A 26,140-nucleotide genomic window follows, 5' to 3' on the forward strand; every position below is an offset into this window, starting at 1 on the left:
AAGAAAAATGGTGTGGTGATATATATATAAATAAAAGATTTTCATCTAAAGTTATAGAGGCGGATGACGCTGGTAGATATATAGCAATTCAATTTGATACAGACTTTGGTCCCATTTTGCTGCTAGGAATATATGCTCCTAACCAACGCCAAGAAAGTTTTTATAAGATGCTCCATTTAAAAATTTTAGACTGGAACTTTAAGAGTATTCTAATAATGGGAGACTGGAATGGAGTGACTTCTCCAAAGATAGATAAGAGTACAAAGACTAAATTCACTACCAAATTACCAAAGGCTTTTTTTGATTTACAAGACGATTTGAAATTAAAAGATGTTTGGAGGACACAACATCTAAATGAGATGGATTTTTCTTTCTACTCAGATAGACATAAATCCTTTTCAAGGATTGATTTCTTTTTGTTAACACCGGATCTACTTCCTAAAGCTAAGAAATCCAAGATTTTCGCCAGGACACTTAGCGATCATAGTCCGGTGGTTACAAATTGAATTAGGGATGAGGCCAAGAAGGTCCTGGAGAGTAAATGAAAATTTATTTAGATACGAAAAAAATGTTGATGAACTTAAAAAACACATGAAGGAATTCTTCAGTTTAAACATGAATAAGGGCACTCCCATTGAAACAGTTTGGGATGCAAGTAAAGCTTATATGCGTGGGGTCCTGATACATATGAACTTTAAACATAAACAAATTAGACAGAAAAGGAGAATGGAATTGGAAGATGAAATAAAAACCAAGGAACAGCTGCTTATAACAAACCCGAATGACCAGGCGCTCCAGATGGCGCTAAAGCTGTTGAAAGATCAATTTCAGATGCTTATAGCAGAACAAACAGCAACTAATTTACAATTTGCTAAACATAACACCTTTGCTAACGCTAATAAACCTGGTAGATGGTTAGCATATACTTTGAGAAGGAATATGAATGACAGAATTATTGATAAAATTGAGTTCGAGGGAAGATGGTATATCAACAAGAGTTGATTAAAAAATCATTTGTGGACTATTATACTAAGCTATATGTACAGGATAATATACAGAACAAGTTAATAGATGATTTTTTGGAAGGAAAAAGGGTTGCAAAAATTTCTGTGCTTCAAAAGGCAAATTTGGAACGTCTTATAACCGCTGATGAGATCACTTTAGTTATAAATCAACTTAAATTAGCTAAGGCTCCAGGGACTGATGGTTTGACTGCAATGTATTATAAAACTTTACAACTGGAAATGATTGAATATCTTACACAACTATTTTGTAATATACAACAAGGAGGTAAAATACCTCCCTCATGGAAAGCGGCTTTTATCTCATTGATACCTAAAGATAAAGAGGGCCCTAAGAAACCAGAGGATTACAGGCCGATATCTCTTCTGAACACAGATTATAAAATATTTGCTAAGGTACTAGCCAACAGATTGATGCTGGTTATTCAAGAGATTATTCATCATGATCAAGCAGGATTTATTGAAGGCAGACATATGAAGGAGAATGTAAGGCAACTCATAGATTTAATTGACTATCTTGATAAGAATAAGCAGATTTCTGCAGTGCTGGTTTTCTTGGATGCAGAGAAGGCCTTCGATCGAGTGAATTGGAACTTTCTAACCAAGACTTTGGAAAAGATGGATATGGGACCACGATTGCGGCAGGCGATTGGAGCAATTTATCAGCAACAAAATGCACAACTTATTATTAATGGAAATTTGTCAACAACTTTCGAGATACAAAAAGGCACAAGACAAGGTTGCCCATTATCCCCATTGTTATTTATTTTAACTTTGGAAGTCTTGTTGAACGCAATTCGGGACTCAAAATCCTTAGATGGTATAGCTATCAGGCAAAAGGAATACAGAACTAGAGCATTCGCCGATGATCTGGTTGTTACCCTTTCACATCCTTTGAAATCAATAATCCAGATGAAAAATATCATAGTAGAATTTGGCATGGTGTCTGGGTTTAGACTAAATCAAAACAAAACGAAAATGATGGTTAAAAACATGACAGAGACTCAAAGAAAGAGACTTGTAAGTTTAGCAGGTTTTGAAATAGTTTCTAAAGTTAAATATTTAGGAATACAAATTTCAGAATCAAATACAAAACTTTTCTTAAATAACTATGAAGTGTTGTGGCAAAAGATACAAAAAGATCTTGAAGCGTGGAAAAAGTTACAACTGTCTTTGCTTGGAAGGATCTCAGCAATTAAAATGAACATTCTACCTAGATTTATCTTTCTATTCCAGATGATTCCGGTGCTTAAATCAGATAAAACCTTGTTAAATTGGCAAACAACATTAAATAAATTTGTTTGGAAGGAGAAAAAACCGAGAGTAAAGATGAAGATTATGCAAGATACACGCGAAAGAGATGAACTTAAGACTCCCAAACCTTCGATTGTATTATGAAGCTGCGGTACTAACGTATGTAGCAGATTGGTTTGGGAAAACAAAAATGGAATTGCTGAATATAGAAGGCCATGATCTTGTTCTGGGATGGCATGCATATCTTTTTTATGAAGACAGGGTGGATAAAGTGTTTAACAACCATGTTCTCCGAAGTGCCTTGATGAGAATATGGAAGAAGCACCGGCCCAATTGGGATTATAAAATACCGCTTTGGTTGGATCTTGCAGACGCCATGGGGATTATGAATATTAAGTCACTCGGGGGTTGTTTATATAAAGATGTGCTTATTGCTGATGGGGGCGAATGGAAGTTAAAAACTTTGGAACAGCTGTTGGAAGAAGGAATTACTTTAAATTGGTTACATTACATACAGCTACAGAAGAGATGGGAAGAAGATCGCAGGGTCGGTTTTATGGATAAAGAAGTGGAACTGATTAAGCAGATAAGAGACTGGTCCAAAACAAGTTAAAAGAATATATAATGTACTGTTAGAAAGAGACTCAGAAAGTGAATTGGTTAAGGATTGTATGATTAAATGGGCTCAGAATTTTGGTGAAGTGGTTATGTTGGAAACGTGGGAAAAAATATGGGTTCAGAATGTTAAATTTACACAGTCACAGAATTTAAGGGAGAATTTCTATAAAATGTTTTACAGATGGTATTTAGATCCTAAAAAATTATCATGCATGTACCCAAATGTTCAACCAAAATGTTGGAGATGCGGGTGTCTAGATGCTACCTTTTTTCATGTATGGTGGACTTGTAACAAGGTTAAAGCTTTTTGGATAAAAATATGGTGGGTTATGCAGAATGTATTTAAGAAAAGAATACAATTCACTCCGCAAATGTTTTTATTGGGTATAGCTAAGGATTTTACCAAAGGGGAAACAAAATTGGCTTTGTATATGGTCACAGCAGCTAGGTTGTTGATTGCGCAAATTTGAAAAAAGATTTTTTACCGACAATTGATCAATGGATTCAGAAGGTGGCGGGGTTCGCTGAAATGGCAAAAATTTCAGCTTTCTTAAAAGCTCAGAAACAGGATGATTACACACAGGAATGGGCAAAATGGATTGATTATATACAGAATAAATACCAGACTAGGAGTTATTATGTAGCCTTTAGGTAAGAATGTTTAGACTGACAGATGATCAGAGTAAATAGTATATGGGATGTTTGGAATTGTTAGAGTGGTATACAGTGGAAGTCAGGGGGGTGGGTTTGTGTGGGAGGTGGGGGAGGGTTAGGGTGGAGGGCGGGGCAATATATATGTATGAATAAATTAGAAGATGGGATTAACGAAACATTGTTATGCTAGGAGAAATTTATATTAAGAGTTATAGATGTTAAATTAGCTTAGAAAATGGGATCAATGTGTTATTATTAATCTAAGAGAAACTTATATTGTGTTTGTTGGGAGGAGAGGGGTTACGAGTAATCTATTTTAAGATGGGGGGAGGGGAGGGGCAAAGTATTTGGTATAATATTTGAAAGTGAATTTTTGTGGGGGGGTTGGGGGGTATAGCATTTGTATGAGATTTACATTGTATGGCGGGGGGGTGAAAAGGGGGAAAATCTGTTTGTACAAAACTCTTTTAATAAAAAAAAAAAAGAAAGTGGCTGGGAGAGGGGCGTGCCTTGGTTTAGCTTCCCTGGACGTCGCAGCAGCAGCCCCATGCATGCCAGTCTCGGTGTTTTTCACATCAGGGTGTGCTGCAAGAGGGAGTGAATGAAGACCTTTTCCGGATTGCTTGTGGTGGAGGTGCGGGCCTGTTGCCCCCTGCTCAGCAAAGCAAGTCTGGGGAAGTCCTTTGCGCCAGCTGGAAAAGGTCTTCACTCACTCCCTCTTGCAGCATGCCCCGATGCGTAAAACACCGAGATTGGTGCACTTGGGGCTGCTGCTGCGACATCCAGGGAGGCTAAACCAAGCCACGCGCCTCTCCAAGCCATTTTTGTGGTTTCTCGGAGCACCAAAAACCTTTGCGCTCTTCTCCTCACTCTCCTCAGCTCCTCGCGATTGCAATAGACGTCCAGAAGCGGCGGAGGCTGTCATGCTGGAAACCTAAGCCCCATTAGCACCAAAAGCCACTGCGGCAGCAAAGAGCTTACTTACCTCCTTGGCAGGCAGCAATAGAGAGCCAAGGGCTCTCTATCGGGCTCTTAGAGGCATGGTGCAGATGGAGGGGAGCGAGCGGACCAGCGGCAACCGGATGGGTGGGGCCCGGGGGTGAGCGAGCGAGGGGACATTCCACCACTGGAACCGGTTCTAAATGGCACACTAGATTTGTGGAACCTATTCTAGCGAACTGGTTAGAACCGGCAGGAACCCACCCCTGGTGTTCACGTACGTACGTACACAAATGCAGTTTTGGCAATAGTACAGAAGTATGTCCATCGCCTTGTTCTGAGATGTTCTGGAAGTTTTCTTTCAACTTCAAAGTCTATCCCATAGTTTTGGAGTTTTTCCTGTGATCTCAACAGTTTCTAACCAGAGCCGTGTTTTTATCTTCCAAACTCAGACAAAGAGCAGCAGCCACCCCTTGGGAAGCACTATACAAATTAGCACTGTTATTTTCCTCTTGGCAATGTGTTGGGGAAGAAATTATTTAGATTATGTTGATGAATCATCATCATAATGATGATTTTTGCACAAATAAATAACAGCCTAATAAACGTAAGTATTGATTCTAATTATTCAGGACTAGAATAGTTGGAAACAGCATCTAGACCATTATAGTGTGATATTCAGATTCATGGAAATATCACCATAAATAGTTTCAATTCACACATATGCTGCACCACACATTGTGTAGAACTTCCCAAGTTCCCAAATTGGGAAGAACATGATGCACATGAAGGCCAACTTAAGCTAAAGAACTGGCAGCTAATTGTGTATATAACAGTAATAACCACAGTAACTGCATTTATTTCTACTATTGCAATCACGGCTTATCTTTATTTATTTATTAGAAAATTTATTTGCCGCCCATCTCATATCCAATGACTCGGCATCTTTAGGTGGGGTTGCTTCAAACCCATGACAACATTTTTGATAAAAATAAAAGTAGTAACAAATATTTTTGAACATACTCATTCCAGATCAGTTCGTCTTCTACACTCTAAGTAGACAATACCAATATATTTAGAATCCAAGACTTAAAAGCAATAAATGGTAACTAAAAGGCAGTTATCACTTGGTTTTAAAAATCAAAGAATTTCACTGGATGAAATGCAAGTCCATAAAGCTTCATGGCTTTTACAATCCATTTTGGGGCTTACCTGCAGTTGATTCTTGGCACTTGTCAAATGACCACCGTACTTCAACGGCACGGCCCCTTTGCTTTACCTGCTGTTCTACTTCAAAAATCTTTGCACGAACCTGTAAAGAAAGCAACAATTGCATAATGCATAATGTACTACATGACACATACATTTTAGTGCTGGCTTTGCAAGAGCATGATGATATATATCTGAACAATGAATGTATGGATGAAAACAGGAAAGCAGCATACTCTTATAAGTTACAACAAAATAGCCGTTTGATCTGAAAAACCTTAACATTCATCTTTCTGAAAGTTTTAAAACTAAAAGTTTTATATTTGTTAGCATTTGAAAAATGCCGTAAAGGAACAAAGGAAATGGTGTGTTCTTTTATATGAATATTCTAACATTCTCAGAAAGTTCATTTCTAACACTCTTTTTTCTACCTTTCCACATTCTCATGAAGCAAACTCCTACCCGTTCTTCCTACATGAATATATGAACTCTGCAATGGAGAAGCAAGAAAAGGTGATGCATCAGAGACAGCCACTAACTATAAAGTGAAAGTAGTGCATGAGAGACAGCCACTAGCTTTAAAAGACAGGATTATGGGATTTTTCAGCAGAATGGATAGTTCATGTTTTGAAATCCAAGTAAAAACTACCTGCTGATTGAATACAGAATTTCCTCCTGGCATTGGTAAGCTGGATGGAGAAACTTGAAGTAAATCCAAAGGTGAGCCAGGATTTATGTTTTTACTTTCATTTGTAGAATAATTCCAGACCAAGGCACTTGGGCAACAGAGTGTTATAGTCTGAAGTAGAAAATAGAAAAACTTAAATGATGTAGTTAGATTATTCAATTTTATAGAAAGCAGCAAAAAAAACTTTTAGAAAAAAGGGTTTTGTTTTTTTAAAAGTGCACACAATTTGTTCAAAATGTCCTTATATCTATTTCATTATATTCATCAAAAATATATTGGTTTAACATCATTGCAATTCAAGAAATAATATGCGTAGAAACTTTTAAAAATTAAACATATTCTGCTCTGAATTCTCAAACTGAAGCAAACCATCAGAATTGATTTTTAAAAATAAAATATAATGTATAAAAAGAAAACTATTATTTCCCCCACTTACCACAAAAAACTAGAGATTTTACTTGTTTTGTAGACTACTTTTATAGAGAACAAAAGTACCATAGATGCTTAGTATTATTATCTTCATGATACATTAGAAAAAGTCACAGTGAATGGGCACAATCCTAAGGCTTTTATTCCAATTTTACAGCTGTGATTATTCTAGACAGTCAGAAGAGAATCATCTTTCTAGAAAATATCTTAGAAAGTAAGAAATAATCACCCAAATATTTGTCAGGAAAAACACTATTTTAATCCCAATGTCTTCCTAATTGAATTTCAAATGTATCTGAGATATTTTAAATTCATACACAATTGCTTTCTGTGACCAGAGGGAGGGAGAGATCCTCAATGCAGTATTTATTCAACAGTAACATAACCAATAAATGTTATTTCAGAATATCCTCTTGGCTACGCACTTACCTGCAGCATACAGCTTAAGCCGTAGACAAGAGGGCGGTGTTGGGGGCAGGAAAGGAAATCTGAGCAGGCAAGCTGGGCAGGATTGACTGCAGTACCAGTTGTTGAAGAGCTGGGAGCTGCCAGAGGAGGATTATTTGGTCCAATAATAATATGAGGCGAGTGGGCAGCTATGAGGTTAGTATTGTCACTTATCAACAAAGAGACACGTCTGGCACAGAAGTAAGCAAGGCGACGCGACAGGTAGGCTGACTGAACAAACTCTTCAGAATACTGAAAGATATTAGTTTTTAAAAACCATCATTAGCGTATAAATCAAAATTTTCCATCCAGTTGCTGTTACTTTCTTTAGTATCCCCAAATATCCAAAGCCAAGTCTTAATTCCTTCCAAGCACTTCCAGGCTCTCACACAAGGAAGCGTTTGGTGTATCAAGTCTACCAGCACTTTTTTTTTCCATTACAATTTTTCAAATCCATCTCTCCTAAATCAGAGTTGGCAACCACAGGACTTTCAGCACCTTTTATGTGATTTCCTAGGACCACTTTTGTCTCAGACCATTCCCCCCATGGCCAGGCTCTGTGCTGTCCATTTTGTTTGGTTTATGGGGAAAAAGATCTGGTGCGGGGTAAGGGGTAGATGGAAAGCTTAACTCTGAGGAGAAAAAAAGCTAGATACTGAAATAATCGGTAGTGTCGTATGTTAACAAAAATTATAGGGTGAGTTCTAAATAGACTTTTAAAATGTTAAATAGTATAGAATCAGGATGGGAATCTTTTCAGTCATTCATATGATTTTCTATACAGGAATATTAAGCAACGTTTTAAATAGGCCACAAGTTGAATAAAACCTCGTAAGATTTCCACATTCTTGCCTGAAATCTCACAAGATCTATTGATGCAATTTGGTAGTCATTGCCAACTCTCTGTCAAGCCACTAGTACCAGGATGGGGAACCTATGGCACGCGTGCCATAGGTGGCACACAGAGCTATTTATCAGGGCACGCGAGGCATTGCCCTGTCAGCTGGCCAGCGCACGGAGTTCTAAAAACAGCCCTACAGACAAACCAGAAGTGACTTCCAGTTTGCTCATAGGATCATTTTTTATTCTCCGGAGCCTTCAGGGAAGCCTTCTGAAGGTCCCTGAAGGCTCCAGAAGACTAAAAATGGCCCTACAAACAAACTGGAACTGACTTCCAATTTGCTCGTATGGTCGTTTTTTGCCCTCCAGAGCCTTCAGGGAAGCCTCCGGAAGGCCCATGAAGGCTCCAGAGGGCTAAAAACGGCCCTACGAGCAAACCGGAAGTCTGTTCCCTAACTTCCAGTTTGCCCATAGGGCCAATTTTTTGCACTCCAGAGGCTTCAGGAAGCTCCTGAAGCTTCCGGAGGAGCCTCAGAGGGGGACGGGAGAGGCTGTTCTTGCCCTACCCAGGCTCCTATAAAGCCTCTGGAGCCTGGGAAAGGCAAAAAAAAGCATGCAAAAAATGGGGGAGGGAGTGTGGTCATGCACGCATGCATGCTGGGGGTCACGCATTGCATTATGGGTATGGCACACTCCTGCGCGAACCCTCTGCACTCTCCCCCTTTTGGCACGCGAGCCAAAAAAGTTCGTCATCACTGCTCTAGTAGCTTTGTGAAATGAAAGTGAATTTTTTCAGGCATGAATTTTACTGAGCTCTCTGTACCAAGACTTATTTAGGTGAAAGTTAGCACTGATACCACTCTAGAAATGTAATGACTTTTGGTCTAGAATTAACATATTTCCCTGTATATTAGGAGTTTGAGATTTGAGTCTTTCTTCCACATCCTTACAACTGTTAATTACAGAGAGGAGACAGATATTTTAGTCAATAAACTGAAAGTTGGCAGATATTCTTTAGTTATACCTGTTATTTGACTTCTTATCTGACATCAAACCTTGCACTCCAACTATAAACAAGCTACACTAAGTTTAACATACTGAATTCTGAAAAACATTGACTGTGAGTATTTTGGGAAAGTGGCAAATTACATTAACCTTTGTACCTGCAGCATTAGTGGTAGGAGGAGTTTCAAAAGTTCGTCATCAGCTGGTCTTATTTTTTCCAAGACATCCAGGATCCATGTTAAATATTCATGTCTTTCAAGCATTCCTTCCTTAAGGAATTTTAGAAATATATGTAAAGAAATTCCCAAATCCAACAGAAAACAATTACATCACTGCTTCATTGCTTAAGATGCCAATTGAGAATAAATGCCACAAAGCCTAAGGTCACAAAACTGACATAAATTACAAAACAATGTTAACATTTAAAATTAAAATTAAAATTAATAGATTAAAAGTCGCATACCAGTTACCTAAGCATCTGAAATGAAAGAGAATCATCATTATCATCCTCCAGTGTCAATTCAATTCTTCCTGTGATGGTGCTTATGTAGCCAAAACCTTACCATTCACAAACAAGAATCAGAAGACCAAGCCAGATTTACTTCAGTGAAATGCAGTGTTCAGAGTTGTTTAAGCAAAATGAATAGATAGGGAAATGAATGAAACTCAGTGGTTGAACAAGAAAGAAAGTAGAAAAGAGAGAGGTTTTTATTTAAGAAGACTGAATGCTCTTGTCGCCTGATTGTTCAGACTATTTACTTATACTAAAAAATTATTTTACGCACTTACAGGTATAAGTGTACCTAATATTCCATTCTAAATGAAAACAGAATGCTTTCTCTTTTTGGGGGGAGGCAGAAAAAAATGTAGGGGCAAGAAATAGACTAAAAGTTTGAAAGTCTGAATAGAAGCCTTCTACTACAGCTTGTTGTGTGTAACTACTAGTTGTACTATATTTTAATTGTTCTTTCCTTGGCAAAGACTGGGTGTGTATCCAAAATATGGTAAATATATGCTAAACAGATTCTATACTTCATTTTTGGGGGGAAGAATGTGAAAGGAAGGCATTATTGGATGATTCCTTAGAGTACATCTTTTGCCAAGTGTACAAGGTTAATTTATTTTGCAACTAATATAGTTTTCTTTTTTATTTGAGATGCACAGTTTTGGCATTTATGCTGTTTATAATACCATTACATATCAATTAACAGCATCTGTCCTTGCTTAATAACTCTAATTGGGACCAGTTCTACCACTAAGTGATGCAGTTCTTAAATGAAACAACATGTAACCACACTGTTTGGTGAAAGCAGTTTTGGTGGTCCCAGTTGCAGTTGTTAGGCCAGGAACATGCCATGTTAGGTGAGGACCTCATGCTTCTCCTGGCATGCTGTGTTTGTACTCTGCACACACACCTATCTACCCCACAACTTTGCCTTTTGACTATCCTGCACTCCACTGCTGCTGCACCTCTGCCATCTTTGCCATCCCAGCTGTCTTCATCATCTTTGTTCTCCGGCTGCTAAGGTGTGCCTAGTCAGGACTTTCATGAGTCAGTGAGTTCAGGATGGTGAGGGTGCAGAATGGAGTGCAGGCTCTTAGGGGCCAGGGCAGCAGGGGAAGCAGAATACAGGACAGCCAACTGGGCAGAGATGGGAGGAAGATAAACAGGTAGGAGAAGTTGAAGCACACATTGTGAATGTAAATGTAGCTAGGCTGCCAAGCACCTGAATTCGAATCAACTGACCATAAGAGAATTGCAATGGCCATAACTTTGAAGATAAGTCATAAATATCATTTGTTAAGCAGTATCATACATTTGAACAGTCACTGATTGAATGTTCATAAAGAGAGAACTACCTGATAAAAGTAGTACATTCATAAGCTGTTTCTTTGCAACTATTTAATTTTGAATCGTCTGACTGGTAAGTCTTCATCGAATATGTTTGACATGCACTTTTTTCACTATAATCTGACATTTCTTATAACTACTCATGTAGTTTAGTATAACTACTAAATATATGCAGATAAATAATTTGTGGTCAGGGCAGTGATTCTGATCGTTGCATGAGATGATGAATGACATACAGTAAATGCACGTCTGTAATAAGCATTACTTTAAATTCTTAAATTTTGCATTTCTTCACACTGGATATTTCAGATGTTAACACAAAAGGACTATCTGGCCGGAAATAAGTCTGGCTTTAATTACCAGCTATTTAACATTTAATACAGCCTGACACTAAGCACATTATGAGCAAGGAGACTGAAAACAAACTAGAATCATATTGTACTGCTTTGCAGAATTTTATCCTGCTTCATTGTAAACAAAGGTTACCTGGAACATATAAAATGCCAACTTTTCATTATATTCCCAATGCTTCAGAGCTTGTTCCACTTCACGAGGCACAACTACAGAGTTTTTGCCTTGGCTTGTAGACATGTGATAAAATTCTGCAATCTTTACCAATTGTTCTCTTAGGTACCTGGTAGAGATTTGAGTCCATTCTATAGAGACACAAATTAAGTAATCATTGACATTCGCTTTTCTTCAATGACAAAACTGGGCCAAAAAAATTCAACACAATTGATTTATATTCAGCTGAACTTCACAAACCCATAATCTTCAAAATAGTGATCAGTGGGAGAGCTACAAGAAACCAGTTTAAATAGCTTTTTGCATGACAATCTTTTTATTATAATACTTTCAAAGAATGCAAGCTTGTCCCTGTAGTTTGCTAAAGGAAGTTTAATGTCTTGTTTTCATGGATCACATTTATGTATTTTGAGTAAGAAGAAATGAATTGTAGTTTGATATGAACCAGGTTTGAGAATTCATTTGAGAATAAAAATTATTCTTCAAGCATTTCCATGTAGTATCAGTCATCAAGTGAAAATAATTTGCTTCACTTTGGGAAAATACATTCAGAATTGACTATTGGCTTTACATAGAGAGACTTTATGTAAAATAAGTGATTATCTTTGAAATAATCTTCTTCTCTCACTCTGAAGAGTCATCCTCTGATTCTGATATAAACCATAGAGACTTCAGAGCAGAATTGTCTTTTGCAACATTTCAACAGTTGAATCCAAGGAAAGATTCTAAGCCCTCACAAGGGCAGATCCCTCAAAAACTATGACCAAGGGATCAAAAAGTAGAAATTGTTTAATTACAAGGAACAGGAATCTATCCCACACACACAGGTCTGCTTAGGAACCAATCTTTCTTCCTGAACACAGAGTAGATCTGAAGGATGGAGCTTTATGGCAGAGGAATACAATATTGAAACAAATTTTATTTGCCTTTGGAAATATTCAGCAAACTTGTCTTCATTTAAGATCTATTAGGCTGCTGAACTGTGACACCTGACTGCCCTTTGCTTAGAAATTGACCTCTGGATCTTCTTTAGTTCTTGTAGCTGTTTACTTTCCGCCATCTTATGGCTAGTATCTGAGCTACGAAACTGGTTGGCAGTAGAAAGATCCAGATCATCTGTCATCATCTTTCCTGATATTTGTAATTCAGATCTGTTAACCCTTACTGTGATGTGAGCAGATTTATTTTTTCTGTATTCAAATTATGCATTTGAGAGCAACTCAGTTTACAGTTTTTAGAAAAGAACAGCAACATTAGCAGCTTATTATTTGAATATTTCACTGTTTCACTGTTAACACTGTGCATTTTGATTGCTTAAATCCCAGTGATAGGAACTCAGGTGACAAGCGATATGGAACAATCCATTTTGCTATCCAAGAAAACAGTATCCACTCCCAATGATAACTGCCATCCAACAAAATAACTAATTCTCCTGATCTCCCTTATCTGCATGCCTGTCTTACTGTATTTCTGAAATCAGCTTCCACCTACACATCATGCACTATAAAAGGAGAATGAAGCTCAGGAATGTTGAATCTTTTCCCAAATGCAGTTTTAATTCTCAAACATATTTTAAACCAGAGATACTCCTTTTATCTAATACATAACATGGAGTTATATTTAAATACACAGTTTTGATTTTGTTTCATAGAGTTCGAAGCTAGATGTTATTCATTAAAACGCATGGTAGCTGAAATGAAGATTTTTACAGTGTCAAATGCTTTATAGATGACATTTACAAAGTTCATTTTTCAAGCACTTTAGCATAGGTTTCATTAGCTGAAGACCGCACATCTGAATGGTATATTGAGAGATACATACTCTTCAAATCCATGAGTAGCATCAAAACAAACTCAAAATTTGTTTTATTTGCATAATTTAAATGAAATTAAATATGCTTAAGATATTTGTCTCTGGATATATAGTTATTCATTTTCCCCTTCTATAACGTGAAAAGTAGCAATTTGTAATAATCTTTTATGGTTTATTGGCTACCTGCATCAGATGTTGATTATGTCTTAGTGACTAAATTGCTTCCAATTCCTACAAGCCAAAAATTCATTTTCCAGATTACATTTTGCATAAAAATGATATTGAAAAAATGGTAAGTTTTACACTTCCATTTCTTTAGAGATGCAATGATACATAGTTTATTTATTTTTTCAAGAGATATTATAGTAATAAACTAAGAGAATCATTTCAATATTATGCCAGTAGATATTTCAGAATGGAATCCTCCATCACTATCAAAGATTTATGCAGTACTGCATTAATGTTACGGACAGAACATGCCAAAGGGAAAAATATTCAAATCAAACTGTCAACATATCATCTTTACAGCAAAACTCTACTTCCTGCTGACTATTGAGTGAGCCTTTCTATTTTCATAATCCATGCATCTCTGAGATACTCACCGAGATCAACATATTACAGAGTGGATATGAAACAACCCTAGATTTAAAATGATGCTTCTGGGCATTCAAGAAAATAAATTAGTCTTATTACTTCTACAGATCAGTCAATAAAGTATCTCAGAAATTTAGTGTGACAGCTATTAAAAAACTAGAATTCATTGTATTTGGTACATCAATAAACATGCCACAGTGTATTGTATGCTGACATTTTAGTTAGTGATGTAAGTACTACACCTTTTCCAAGCAGCTGGCCTGGCTCAACTTTGATCTAACCATATCGCTCCTGACGGGTTTTTACTGGGTATTTTAATTATATTTAATTATCTAGGGGTTTTTAAATACTGTATTTTAATTGTTTTATTTATCAGCCGACCTCCTCCTTGTGTATGTCTCGGTATATGTCTCTGTTATATGTTTGTTCTGTCCACATATTTATTTCATATGTTTCATTGTACGCCGCCCCGAGTCCTTCGGGAGAGGGTGCGGCTAAGAAATAAATATTTATTATTATTATTATTATTATTATTATTACATTTATTTACCTCACCAAAAATATCACTTGAAGCCAAGACTGCCAAACAGAGGCTGTCATACTTTGGTCATGTCATGAGAATTGAGTCACTCGAAAAGTCAACCATGCTGGGAATGATCAGTAGAAAAAGGAGAAGGGGCCGTCCTAATATCTGTTGGCTGAACACTATAAAAGATGACACTGGGATAACCAGGGCAAATCTGAAGGAGGCAGTACGACAGAGAGGGACCTAGGGAGTGCTGATCCATAGAGTGGCCAAGGGTCAGACACAACTGAATGATTGATGACAAAGATGTAAGTACTAGAGCCATGATGGCGAACCCATTGGAACAGGTGGGCACACGGAGCCATATTTGCTGGCACACTAGCTGGCAGCCCTGGCTTGCATGCACATGCCAGCCAGCTGATTTGATGCCCTTCTGGAGGGCCCGGGGAGGTCATTTTTGCCCTCCCCCAGCTTCAGGAAAACCTCCGGAGGCTGGGGAGGATGAAAAATGGTACCAACAAGGCAACCGGAAGTTCAGAAAGGATCCATTTCTGGCTTTCAGGAGGTGGGGGAAGCCATTTTCATCCTCCCCAAGCTTCAGGAAAGCCTCCAGAACCTGGGAAGGGGTTGTGCACGCATGCATGGGAGAGGGAGGGTCTCACATGCATGCGCAGGTGGGCACGGAGGATTACATTGGTGTAGGTACATAGGCACATGCAATTTTGGCACACTGTAAGAAAAGGGTTTGCCATCACTATACTAGAAGATTCTCAAGTTTAGTTAACAAAACTTAAGGCACAGTTTGACTTCTTTTCAGCTTAGTATGATGAATGTCATAACATTTTATGTGAAAGGGAGTTACATTACATTACATTCCTCTTATCCAGTTGTTTTAGGAGCTAAAGTTTAATACATCTGGAGAGCACACAGTTGAAAAACTATTTTACATATACAGTAATAAGTCATATTTTGCAAGACAATTTATATTTGCTTGGAGGCAGCAATAGATAGCTATGAAGACAAAAGTCAATAATATAAAAGCAATTGGAAAGAATTATTGTGTGAGGCAGGTTTAATTAGGCATCCGAAACATGTCATATCAGCACTAAAGTAAGGAAAGATCTAGCTATAGGCATTTTGTTTGAAACTCAGCTAAGCACATCTTATTGAGTAAATGCACAAATAATACAGAATAGCTTAATATGCAAGACTGAATCTCACTTTGTGAAAAAATGAAGGTATAAACATTTTTAAACTAATAGCAACGACCAGAATATTTCTTTAAAAGTCAACGCCAGTGTAATTTTTTAATATACATCTTTTGCTTTAAACTTAAAGTATGCTTTAAAAGGAAAATGCTTTGCATAAGAAGTGAAATGTAAATCTAGAATCCACTTTTACTGTGAGGTGAGCTCTCAAGATTAGAAGGGAAAAAGCTATTGCAAACAAGTCCCCTTCATTGAATCATGTTGGCAGATCTCTCTTCAGAAATAATATTTAAATAAATGTGGGAAAAATCTGAAAACTTCTTATTGTAAATTGACTGAAAATACAAGTGAAAAGGCATAGAAAATTATTCTATCTTTATAAACTTTGCTAGAAAGATATGAAGAGATGCAGTGTAAACTAGCTTTATTTCTTTCCATTTTTACCCTATTTCCTTAATTTATTAACTACTTTCGTCCACTCCAAATTATGTTTATCCCAAAGGAAATAGCATGATGAGTATGTATTATCTACCAATATCAATAGTTTAAATAAAAGAAGTCATCCATTTTGAAAATTGAATATATAGTGACTAAATTTCTAATTAAGTGATGAAGCTCCCATTCTTGAAAACATGGTGTTGTTAATAGATACAGCCTATTTGTCTAGAAAAGAGCTGTCAAGCTCCCAGCCCGCAGGCCAGATACATCACACATGCTGGCCACACTCACACCAGATTTAGCGAAGGGGGGGAAAGTCCCAATACATCATGTGATGCTGACGTGATGATGTGAGTTTGACACCCCTGATCTAGAATCTGCTCAAGTTTCTCATTTAAGATAGCAAGAGAACAATTAGTACATTTACATTTAGGTATTAATCATGCTTTTAGCTTTCATTCTGTTCTTGTACTAAAAATTCAAATATATTTTCAGTGATCAATAATGAGAACCTAAAAAAATGAAAGCTTGTTTTTGTCATTTCCTGATACAACAAGCTTATGATTCTTGGTTTTTTGAACTGCACAGACACCTACTGTAGTCTATGAAGCATACAGGAAAAAGTGAAGCATATCAACTTATACCCTCCGTACAATAGTGCAATTCCATAGCTGTGCAAAAATAAGATATTACATTCAGCATTTATTACCAAGATTTGGATCAGCTGCCTGGCGTTTCTTGATTTTAGCTTCAGAAATGGCTGAGTAGTAGGCACACGTCATTTTTATCAACCATGCTGCTCGCAACAGTGGCACAGAATATCTTGCCAAATAAGCAAAAACGTCTTCCTTTTTGCTGAGAATTGGGACCTATATTTGAAGATGAAGAGAAAGAACTTTAAGTGGCTACAGTACTCTAAACCTTTAAATAACAAATTGTAACATCTAATTCAACTTTAGAGAGCTAATAATAACTGAATGACATCTGTAGTGGGTTTACATTATTTTTACTACCCGTTAGTGACTGATTGGTATCAGATTAGTCAAACTGTTGCTTTCTGGTATGTCAAAAATAATTTATAGGTTCAAATAATATAGAGTTAATCTGGATCAAATGAAATTCTGTATTATTCCCATTAAAAGCTGTTTGATTTCTAATAGTGAACTTAAAACACACTTGTTGGCAAAATCAATATTTTATTCATTGATCAAATGCATTTCTCCATATTTTTCAAAGAATATTGAATAACCATAATAGCTTTTTTATGCTGCTTCTGAAAAATGTTTGAGGCAAAATATGCTAAACGTATAGTCTGTTACATTGGCAGCTCTTATATCTCAACGTAATTAATAGCTCCCATAAAATGTCATATTTCTTAAAGATGCAAGCCCAAAATGTTGCATCTAAGTCATGTGAAAAAGAGATCAGTTCCATTAACGCAGATTCAGTGAACATTCGTATGTGACATTTAGGCTTGATTTAACAATATCTAAAAATGAGCAACATTTCTACTCCTCAAGAAATAGATTTTATCAGGTTTCCTGAAATATTGAAAAGTCAGTTTCCTTCACTATTGTTAATAGGATTCCTATGATTTTCAAAAACTTCCTTTTTAATACTGTCTAGAAGTTTACACACAATATGTTCATTTTACTATGAAACAATATGTGTTAGTCAGCACCTAAAGTGGTGGATACCTTAGTAAAAGACAAAATTCTAACATAACTTTTTCACAGCTCGCAACAAGGAGTTTCACGCAGATATAAATTTTTACCAGTTTTTATTCTTTTTATTGTCTCTGAGGGCTTGAGCAAGTTTCAGTATCTATTTGTGCAATATATAATAGTTAGTTACAACTCACTGGAGGATGTGTCATTTTGCCCACTGCATTCCAACATAGACAATAAGAGGGCCAATGCATTTCTTGTTGCTATTATATACAAACCATTCATAACTCTGAAAATCCAAAAGTCTGCTCTAATACGCATATTCTCCATGACCATACAGTAGCTACCTCTGTCTGCTGCTGGATGTCAGTATTTGCAGCATTAGCCAGAGATAATATTCATTTGTTATCAGTCATTCTCTCCTGCTCCGTCTCATAACTCCGTTAGTCAGCTTTGCCAGTAACTAAACTTAGCATTTCAAGCATCTACCCAAACTGACACAACTCTGTACTATCTCAAATGACCAAAAAATATTGGTGGCTGAAAATGGAAATGAAGGAGAGAAATCCACCAATCCCTTTCCTTAAATCACTTGCAAGGAGTAATTAATAAATCATTTACTGCCTTATTACTGCCGGACAATAGCAATAGGAACAAAATTGAGAGTCATAAGTAATACATTGTACAAACAGCTGGAGAAACTTGCATGAGACCTTAGAGATCATTTATGTTGGCATCTTTTCGGTAGGCTCAGCATTTGGTCAAGCATAAGAAAGAAGACACCATAGAAAATTTGAGAAAGGGAGATGAAAAAAACAATACAGATTGTTAGAGGTAAAAATAGAACAAGAACTTTCATAATTTCTTTTGCAAGAAGCTGGCCTTAATAAAATGCCTTGCTTATTTTGTTAATATTGCACTTGAGATTCATATCAGAATCATATGAACCCTCCTCCCCCTCTCACAAATAGTGAAGAAGCCATCCAAGTACCTTTTTTGCTAGGAAGGTCAGAGGTTTATTTCCTGCCAAATCTGCAAACCAAGTATGAATTGCACTCTGGGACCGAGCAGTAACTAGCCAGTAATTGTCTTTAGAATTTATTTGCAATTTCTTCTTTCCTGTATCCTGGAATGTATTAAGTTTTAACTTCTCTGCTAATATGCTGCTAAAATAAGCACCAATCTGATAAGGGAAGAAAACACAAACAGAATAAGCATTTCCTAAAACATAGACAGACAGACAGACAGACAGACAGACAGACAGACAGACAGATAAAGAGATCAAGTGTACTTTAAGTACACTTTAAGTGTACTTTACTCTTTGATAAGATTAACCTCAAAATTCTTTATTGTAGTGTTCAGAAACTTGATACTCTAAATAGCTAAAATGGTCTCCCATTATCGTTCAGGCGTGGATATTATGGATATACAAGTTATTAACACTGAATATTAAAATATCTCTTAGGAGATAACTGGATTTCTTCGAGGGCCAGATCAGCATTGTAGTTTTCCTCTGTGGACCAGTGAAGGGCGGAAGGAGGATGCCTCCTGCAGCACCCTGCTGGCGAAAACGCACACACACCCTCCCCCCGTGCCTCATTTTCACTCTTCATGTCCACCTGCAGCACTCTGACAGCCAGTTTGTGCCCCTTTTCAGCCTGTTTTTGGCCCATTTTTGGTGGGCCATTTTAGCTGCAGAGGCACTGAAGGCCGGTTCTTTGAAATTTCCAGGCCAACCCCATGGGCCACATTTAAGCACCCCATGGGCCAGATCCGGCCTGCAGGCCTCGTTTGACATCCTGTCTTAGGCTATAATAAAAATAAACCTTATTACTAAAGCATAATTGCAGTTAAAGAACCTGTCCAGAAAAGGAAAATGTTAATTTTGAAGTCTGTGACATTCTTTCAAATATCAATTAAAAATCATTTGTAAAAGTAGATCCTTGATCAGTATATTGAAGACTCATTTCAGAGAAATGAAGACTAACCAATATATCCAGATGTTTCAATTAAAACTGAAGGAGTAAGGCACTCAGCATTAGGAAATCAACATCTTTGTATGCATGCATTCACCTATGTATTCATAATTTTCAAGTTACACAGATTTTCTGTCTAAAAAGTAAAAAAAAAAAAGACACCCATTACCAAATCAATAAAGAAAGTATTACAAAACATCATACATTTGAACTTCTTTAGAGGAATCACTTTTTGGTTGCAAAAAGGACTTACCTTGGATGGGTTAATAACAATATTTCTAGCAGACCCATGTTCATCTCCTGAGAAAGCTGGCTGATTACTGAAACCTTGTTTTACATTTACAGCAGTTAGCTCATCCTACAAATAAAGAATAATGTTAACTTAGTTTTGCAGCAGGTTCCAAATTCAAGTGAGGTCAGATTCTCACTATGAAATTAAAATTTCTGATGTGCTATGCATATGAGACACATTTCACGTTTTCTTTGCAAATGCAAATCTGTTTGTGAATTTTTGTTATAAATATTTTATACACAAATCTCTTGTATTATCTAAAAATAATTAAAATTTGGCACTTATCAAATTGATCTGAATACTTTTTTTAAAAAAAGTTAGACAATGTCACACATTAATGATGCAAACTCTGTGTTCTTAAGGTTAAGGTAAAGGTTCCCCTCGCACATATGTGCTAGTTGTTCCTGACTCTAGGGGGAGGTACTCATCTTCATTTCAAAGCTAAGGAACCAGCACTGTCCGAAGACATTCTCCGTGGTCATGTGGCTGGCATGACTAAACGCCAAAGGCATATGGAATGCTGTTATTTTCCCACCAAAGGTAATTGCATTTTACATGCTTTTGAAGTGCTAGGTTGGCAGAAGCTGGGACAACTAACAAGAGCTCACTCTGTTATGCAGCACTAGGGATTCAAACTGCCGAGCTGCTGACCTTTCTGATTGACAAGCTAAGCATATTAGCCACTGAGCAACCATATCCCATTTGGGTTCTAAAACATATAGGTAATTATTTCTTCTACTTCTACTACTACTAATTTTGCCCTAAAACATTATCCACAGAAAACCAGTTTGATGTAGGAGTTAAGGCATCAGGCTAGAAATTTAGTGAACTGTGAGGTCTTAGTCACACTTTAGACATGAAGCTGGCTGGGTGAACCTGAGCCAATCTTTTTCTCTCTGTTCTAAGAAAGAAGTAATGGCAAACTACTTCTGAAAAAATCTCGCAAAGAAAAATGCAGGAACTCATCCAAGCTGTCTCTAAGAATTGAATATGATTGAATGGGGAAAAAAATCAAAGATCTTATCCAGATTGGCATTTAGGAATGAGACGATTTATGGATAATACAATAAAACATGCTGTTATATTTGAGTACTTTGGTTTACTCTGTTACTTGTTTCAATTAGTTCATTCAGGCTGTTTCAGTCAGCATTTTATATTTCAGAAACAAATGATTAGACGACCCAGGGTGCAATTGGTTGTGGTTGTGATTCAGGTGACATTGAAGGCACAGATTAACACCCCGCCAAGTGGCCTCAATAGCTCTCAGAGGGAGTGTTAATGACCAGATAACTGCAAAGTAATACAATCCTTCCATTTCTTCCCCACTGCCTCCATTCTATCAAAACTTATCCTTCAATCCCACCCCCATCATCAGAACCGAAGGTTCCTGGATGAGAAGTGAAATATTTTCTTCTTCCTCCTCATGGAAAAAACAGTCCACTTGCCTTTTGTGGGGGGAAGCACCTTTGAGACAACTATGACTTGGAATGACTGAGAATTTCCATAGAGGTTTAGATGTCTAGTTTTAGTTAATCTGGTTAATTTAATTAAGACTAAAAGTAGCCTTAACACAACGTGCTATTGTGTTTCATTCTCATAAAATTCGGCAACAAAAACACTGTGGACTTCAACAGAGATCAAAATTCAAATCCTTGTCATTAGTTTCAGAGCTAACTCATGTCAACAGTGAAGATGAACCAGCCTTCTGCTTAAACAATAGCACAGCTGTACAGATGAAACTGTATTCACTGTAATCCATCTGAACTTCTATTTAAAAGATGCAGATGTAATTTTGAAAATATCCTTAGTATCTATATCCTTCACTGGTACAAGGCCTCCTCCATGTGTCTGCATAAGTTTGCGAAACATCTAAACGTGATCACGTGCAAATTAATTATAAAGTGAAAACTACATACTGTGTCACAGTTTATCATTTAAAGTATTTCTGCCTCTGGCACATCATCTTTCCATTGGAAATTAACTCCTATTTACAAATCAATAAATCATCGTCATATATGTTTCCTAAGTTTCTATCTTGCATATCCTAGCTACTAGCTAGGCCATCTGTCTGAAACGGTATAGGGTTTCCTGCCTAGGCAGGGGGTTGGACTAGAAGACCTCCAAGGTCCCTTCCAACTCTACTATTGTATTGTATTGTATTGTATTGTATTGTATTGTATTGTATTGTATTGTATAGGTGGCGGAGTAATGAATCAAACAGCCCATATCAGAAAGGATGATGTTTTTCCCGGTCACGTATATCAGGCCCATGAAAAGGACAAAGGTAGAGGCTAACGCTACATTTTAATGTATTCACTAAACCAGTGATGGTGAAGAGACTTTTAGAGACCGAGTGCCCAAATTGCAACCCAAAACCCACTTATTTACCGCAAAATGCCAACATGGCAATTTAACCTGAATAATGAATAATTTCCCTCGCTCTCTCTCTGCCTTTCCTTCCTTCTCTTTCCCTCCCCTTCTCTTTCCCTTGTTCCCTCTTCCTTGTCTTTTCCCCTCTCTTTCTCTCAGTCTCTCTCCCCCTTTCTCTCTTTCCTCCCTCTCTTTCCCTCTCCCTCTCTCTCTTTCCCTCCTTCTCTCTCTTTCTCTCTGTCTTTCTCTTTTACTCTCTCTCTCTATTTCACTCTCTGCCTCTCTCTATTTCTGTCCCTCTATTTCCCTCCTTCTCTTTCCCTCCCTCTGTCTCTCTCTCTCTCTCTCTCTTTCTTCTCTTTCTCTTTTTCTCTCTTTTTCTCTCTCTTTCTATTTTTTTCTCTGTCTCCATCTCTTTCTCTTCCCCTTTCTCTCGGTCTCATCTATCTATCTATCCATCCATCCATATATCCATCCAACTATCAATGTTCTCTTACCCAGCTTCACATATTGTTTGGATCCAACCACTTGGGCTGTGGAGGGGAGTGGAGGCTGGCAGACAAAGCCAAGCGTTAAGAGATCCCATGCAGAATAACTCCAACCTGGATTCTGTCAGGAAGACACCCCCCTTCCCTATCCCGCTTTCCATGGCAGAGGCCTGCATGGCCTGAGCACAGCTGTTTCCTTGGAGATGACCAGCAAGCAAACAAACATGGTGCTCCTGCTGGGAGGCAGTAGTGCAGAGTCCCACCTCTGGCCAGAGAGAGCAGAGCAAGCAGGACATATACCTTCCCCATCACATCAATGGCTCTAGGCGGGAGGGATGTACGAGCCAAACATTTGGAACTGTGCTTGGCAGAGTTTGCAAGTGGGCTTGGTGGGACCGTTTAGCAGGGAGGGAGACCCTGGCCCATTTGGTTCGCTTCAGTGCAGGGTCAGAATGCAGAAGGCGGAGGAAATCCATGCCTCTTGGCATTCAGCCCTCAAAGATTCCTTTCGGGTGACTGGGAGGGGAGGGCAAGGGACGGGGCCAGCCAGTGGTGGGATCACCCAACAGGGAGCTGCAGCGAAGAGATGAAAGAGCCTCCACTTGCCAACATGTATCCTATGACATACTGTGCTGAGGCGATGGCACGTGTGTCCACAGAAAGGGCTCTGTGTGCCACCTCTAGGACTCCTGCCATAGGTTCGCAACCAGGGTTCTAAGTCATAAAATATATATATCTATTATGTTATATAAACAAATTATAGAATGTTATTGAAAAGCAAAATTGAACAAGTTCAACTATGTACAGTCATTTCAAAATGCATATAAGGATTTATTTTTTTGAGCCAGCTGAGACACATCCTTTTGTTTAAATGAAACCAGCACACTAACTTTCTAAATGCAAAGAGATACTTTTGAACAAAAAGTTTTCCTTGTGCCTTCAGGCTTGTAATCCCAGCACTTCTCTGAAAAATGTACATTCAGTCTTAATGTTTGCAACCAAAAATCCCATACTGTTTGCCTTTGTTGTACCACACTATCAAATGTACACAGTTCCTGATTCAGAACAACATGAACAGCTTCAAAGAACAGCAACCACAAAGCATTCAATTGATTTGCACCATAGATCTTATTTTTATCCAAGAACTGGATGTTCTCTATTGGGAAAAGTATTTTTTTTTCTATCTATAGATACACAGATAAATTTTAGATATAAATCAGGAGCAGCAGACATAAGATATTGTAACAAAAGTGTTCTATCGGAATAGGCATCTGTAACAAAAAATTCTGTTCACCATTCAATCATCAGACCTTGATTATAACCATTCACTTAGTTTGAGGTTTTCATTTAATGACCACCTGAAGTTACAACAGCACTGGAAAATGTGACTTATAACAGTTTTTCACACTTCATCATTGCATTATCCCCATGGTCACATGATAAAAATGCAGACTCTTGGCAATTGGCATGTATTTATAATGTTTCCAATGTCCTAGGGTCCTACGGTCATTTTTTCTGACCTTCTAACAAGAAAAGTCAGTGGAGAAGCCAGATACACTGAACTGCGTTACTACCTTAACAGCTGCAATGATTCACTAACAACTGGCCAAAAAAAAAATCTCATAAAATGGTGCAAAATTCACTTAACAACTATCTAACTTAGCAAAAGATGTTTGGGGTTTAAATGTGATTGTAAGCCAAGGACTAGTAATTCCTGCATCCTTGATCTTACTTTATGGAACTTGATATTCACCCATTGCATTTTTATTCACATCCGTTCTTTGATATTTCATGAGAGTCCAGCTTCCAGAAGTATTGGGATTACAACTCTTAATATTCCCAGCCTATACGTATGACTTAAAAGTTTAACAGCATATTCAGCAATTAAAACAGCTGTAAAACAGCAGTGATTCAGACATGACATAGTGACCTAGTTTATTCCTCAAATTAAATCACAATTGGCTGAGTACATATACTGCCCTAAGCCATAAACAAAAATTCACAAATGATTCTGTTTGTTAATAAAGCTGCTGGTCTCTTGGTGTGTGCATGTGTGTGTGTGTATTTCCAAGCTGTGACATTTGTGGTGCGGCAGCAGTCGCCGCACATTTTGGATTTGCCTTTTGCTTTGGTGATTCGTTTCAGTGGAGACATGCTGTCGTTTGCATTCAGTTGGACTCAGAGAAGACAATACAACAAAACGAAACAAAATATATTTTACCATGATGTAAGAATCCATACTCTGTTTCCAAGCACAGAACAATCTCCCCTTTTATACCTCAGTTGCTTTTCTTCTTCTTCTTCTTCACTAGAACTACAAACTAAGATTCATTCACCAGGAAATGATGGTTAAAAAGGAGCAAGGTTGAACAAAAGGTGTCAACATTCCTTGGGGCAAAAATGTTTCAAATGTGTTGGGATAATAAGATCCCTGATTCATTTTCACTTTTATAAATCTATGTGATTGCTAAAAGTCAACACCACTCATTTCACATAATCAATCAAATCCTCACTCGAATCTGGAGAAATTCATAATCTGCATTTAAACTATCGGTAAAAGACATCACGATCACATATTCTAATAAATTGTTTCTAGTTTAAGATGCAATCTCTAGGATTACAGCTCTATACAATAACACAATCAGAATCCACAAAGTATTTAGGACCATTGTACCTCCAGATCCCATTCGTAATTTTCAGTTCTGATTTTTTTTTTACATCAAGCTTTTTTTAAAAAAAAATCCAGACTTGTAAAAAATGTACAGTGTTTTATTTAAAAAATTTATTTTTCTGAATTATCTTTACTCCATTCAATTTATGTCATTTCAGTGCAGTCTTGAGAGACAGAATCACACAATGCTTTCAGACAGCAATCACTGTTCGGTGCACAACTGCATAGACGACCTGAATAGGCTGAATCACAACAGTTTTTATACAAAGGAAGATTTTTTTTCTCTTTCGAGCTTTTACACTTGGACATTATTGACAGATAATTAAAGCAAACCTGAACTGTAGGTTTGATATTCTACATATGCCAAACAACAAATGCATGTTTATTTTGAAAACGCCTTGAGGATTTATTCACTGCAAACACTGCTTAGCCTTACATCCAATTCTTTAAAAGAAAAAAATATATGTTATAGTTTTACACATGTTCATTTAGTGTACCAGATTGGGGGGGGGGGAGCAGAAAAATTAAAATAAAGGAGACAATGAGTTCCACGCATAATTTTGCAATAGCAACTTTTCCACATTTCTTGAAATTTGTATTATCTATATTATCTTTT

The 26,140-nt window shown here is 37.3% G+C and overlaps 1 protein-coding gene across 3 annotated transcripts in view; it reads right to left on the bottom strand.

Annotated features, from left to right (window-relative positions):
• The window catches only part of MED12L (mediator complex subunit 12L), a 211,299-nt gene that overhangs the window by 175,451 nt on the left and 9,708 nt on the right, over positions 1 to 26,140 (bottom strand). For all 3 annotated transcript variants that reach the window (XM_081955782.1, XM_081955781.1, XM_081955780.1), the window contains exons 2-9: positions 19,957 to 20,061; positions 18,719 to 18,910; positions 16,770 to 16,929; positions 11,444 to 11,613; positions 9,264 to 9,374; positions 7,243 to 7,512; positions 6,346 to 6,495; positions 5,700 to 5,799 (exon numbers count right to left, since the gene is read on the bottom strand). In XM_081955782.1, the coding sequence (XP_081811908.1) occupies positions 5,700 to 5,799; positions 6,346 to 6,495; positions 7,243 to 7,512; positions 9,264 to 9,374; positions 11,444 to 11,613; positions 16,770 to 16,929; positions 18,719 to 18,910; positions 19,957 to 20,061 (1,258 nt within the window). The remainder of the gene's footprint in view (positions 1 to 5,699; positions 5,800 to 6,345; positions 6,496 to 7,242; positions 7,513 to 9,263; positions 9,375 to 11,443; positions 11,614 to 16,769; positions 16,930 to 18,718; positions 18,911 to 19,956; positions 20,062 to 26,140) is intronic.

This window comes from Natrix helvetica (assembly GCF_964273705.1).
Source record: "Natrix helvetica genome assembly, chromosome: 5".
NCBI lineage: Eukaryota > Metazoa > Chordata > Lepidosauria > Squamata > Natricidae > Natrix > Natrix helvetica.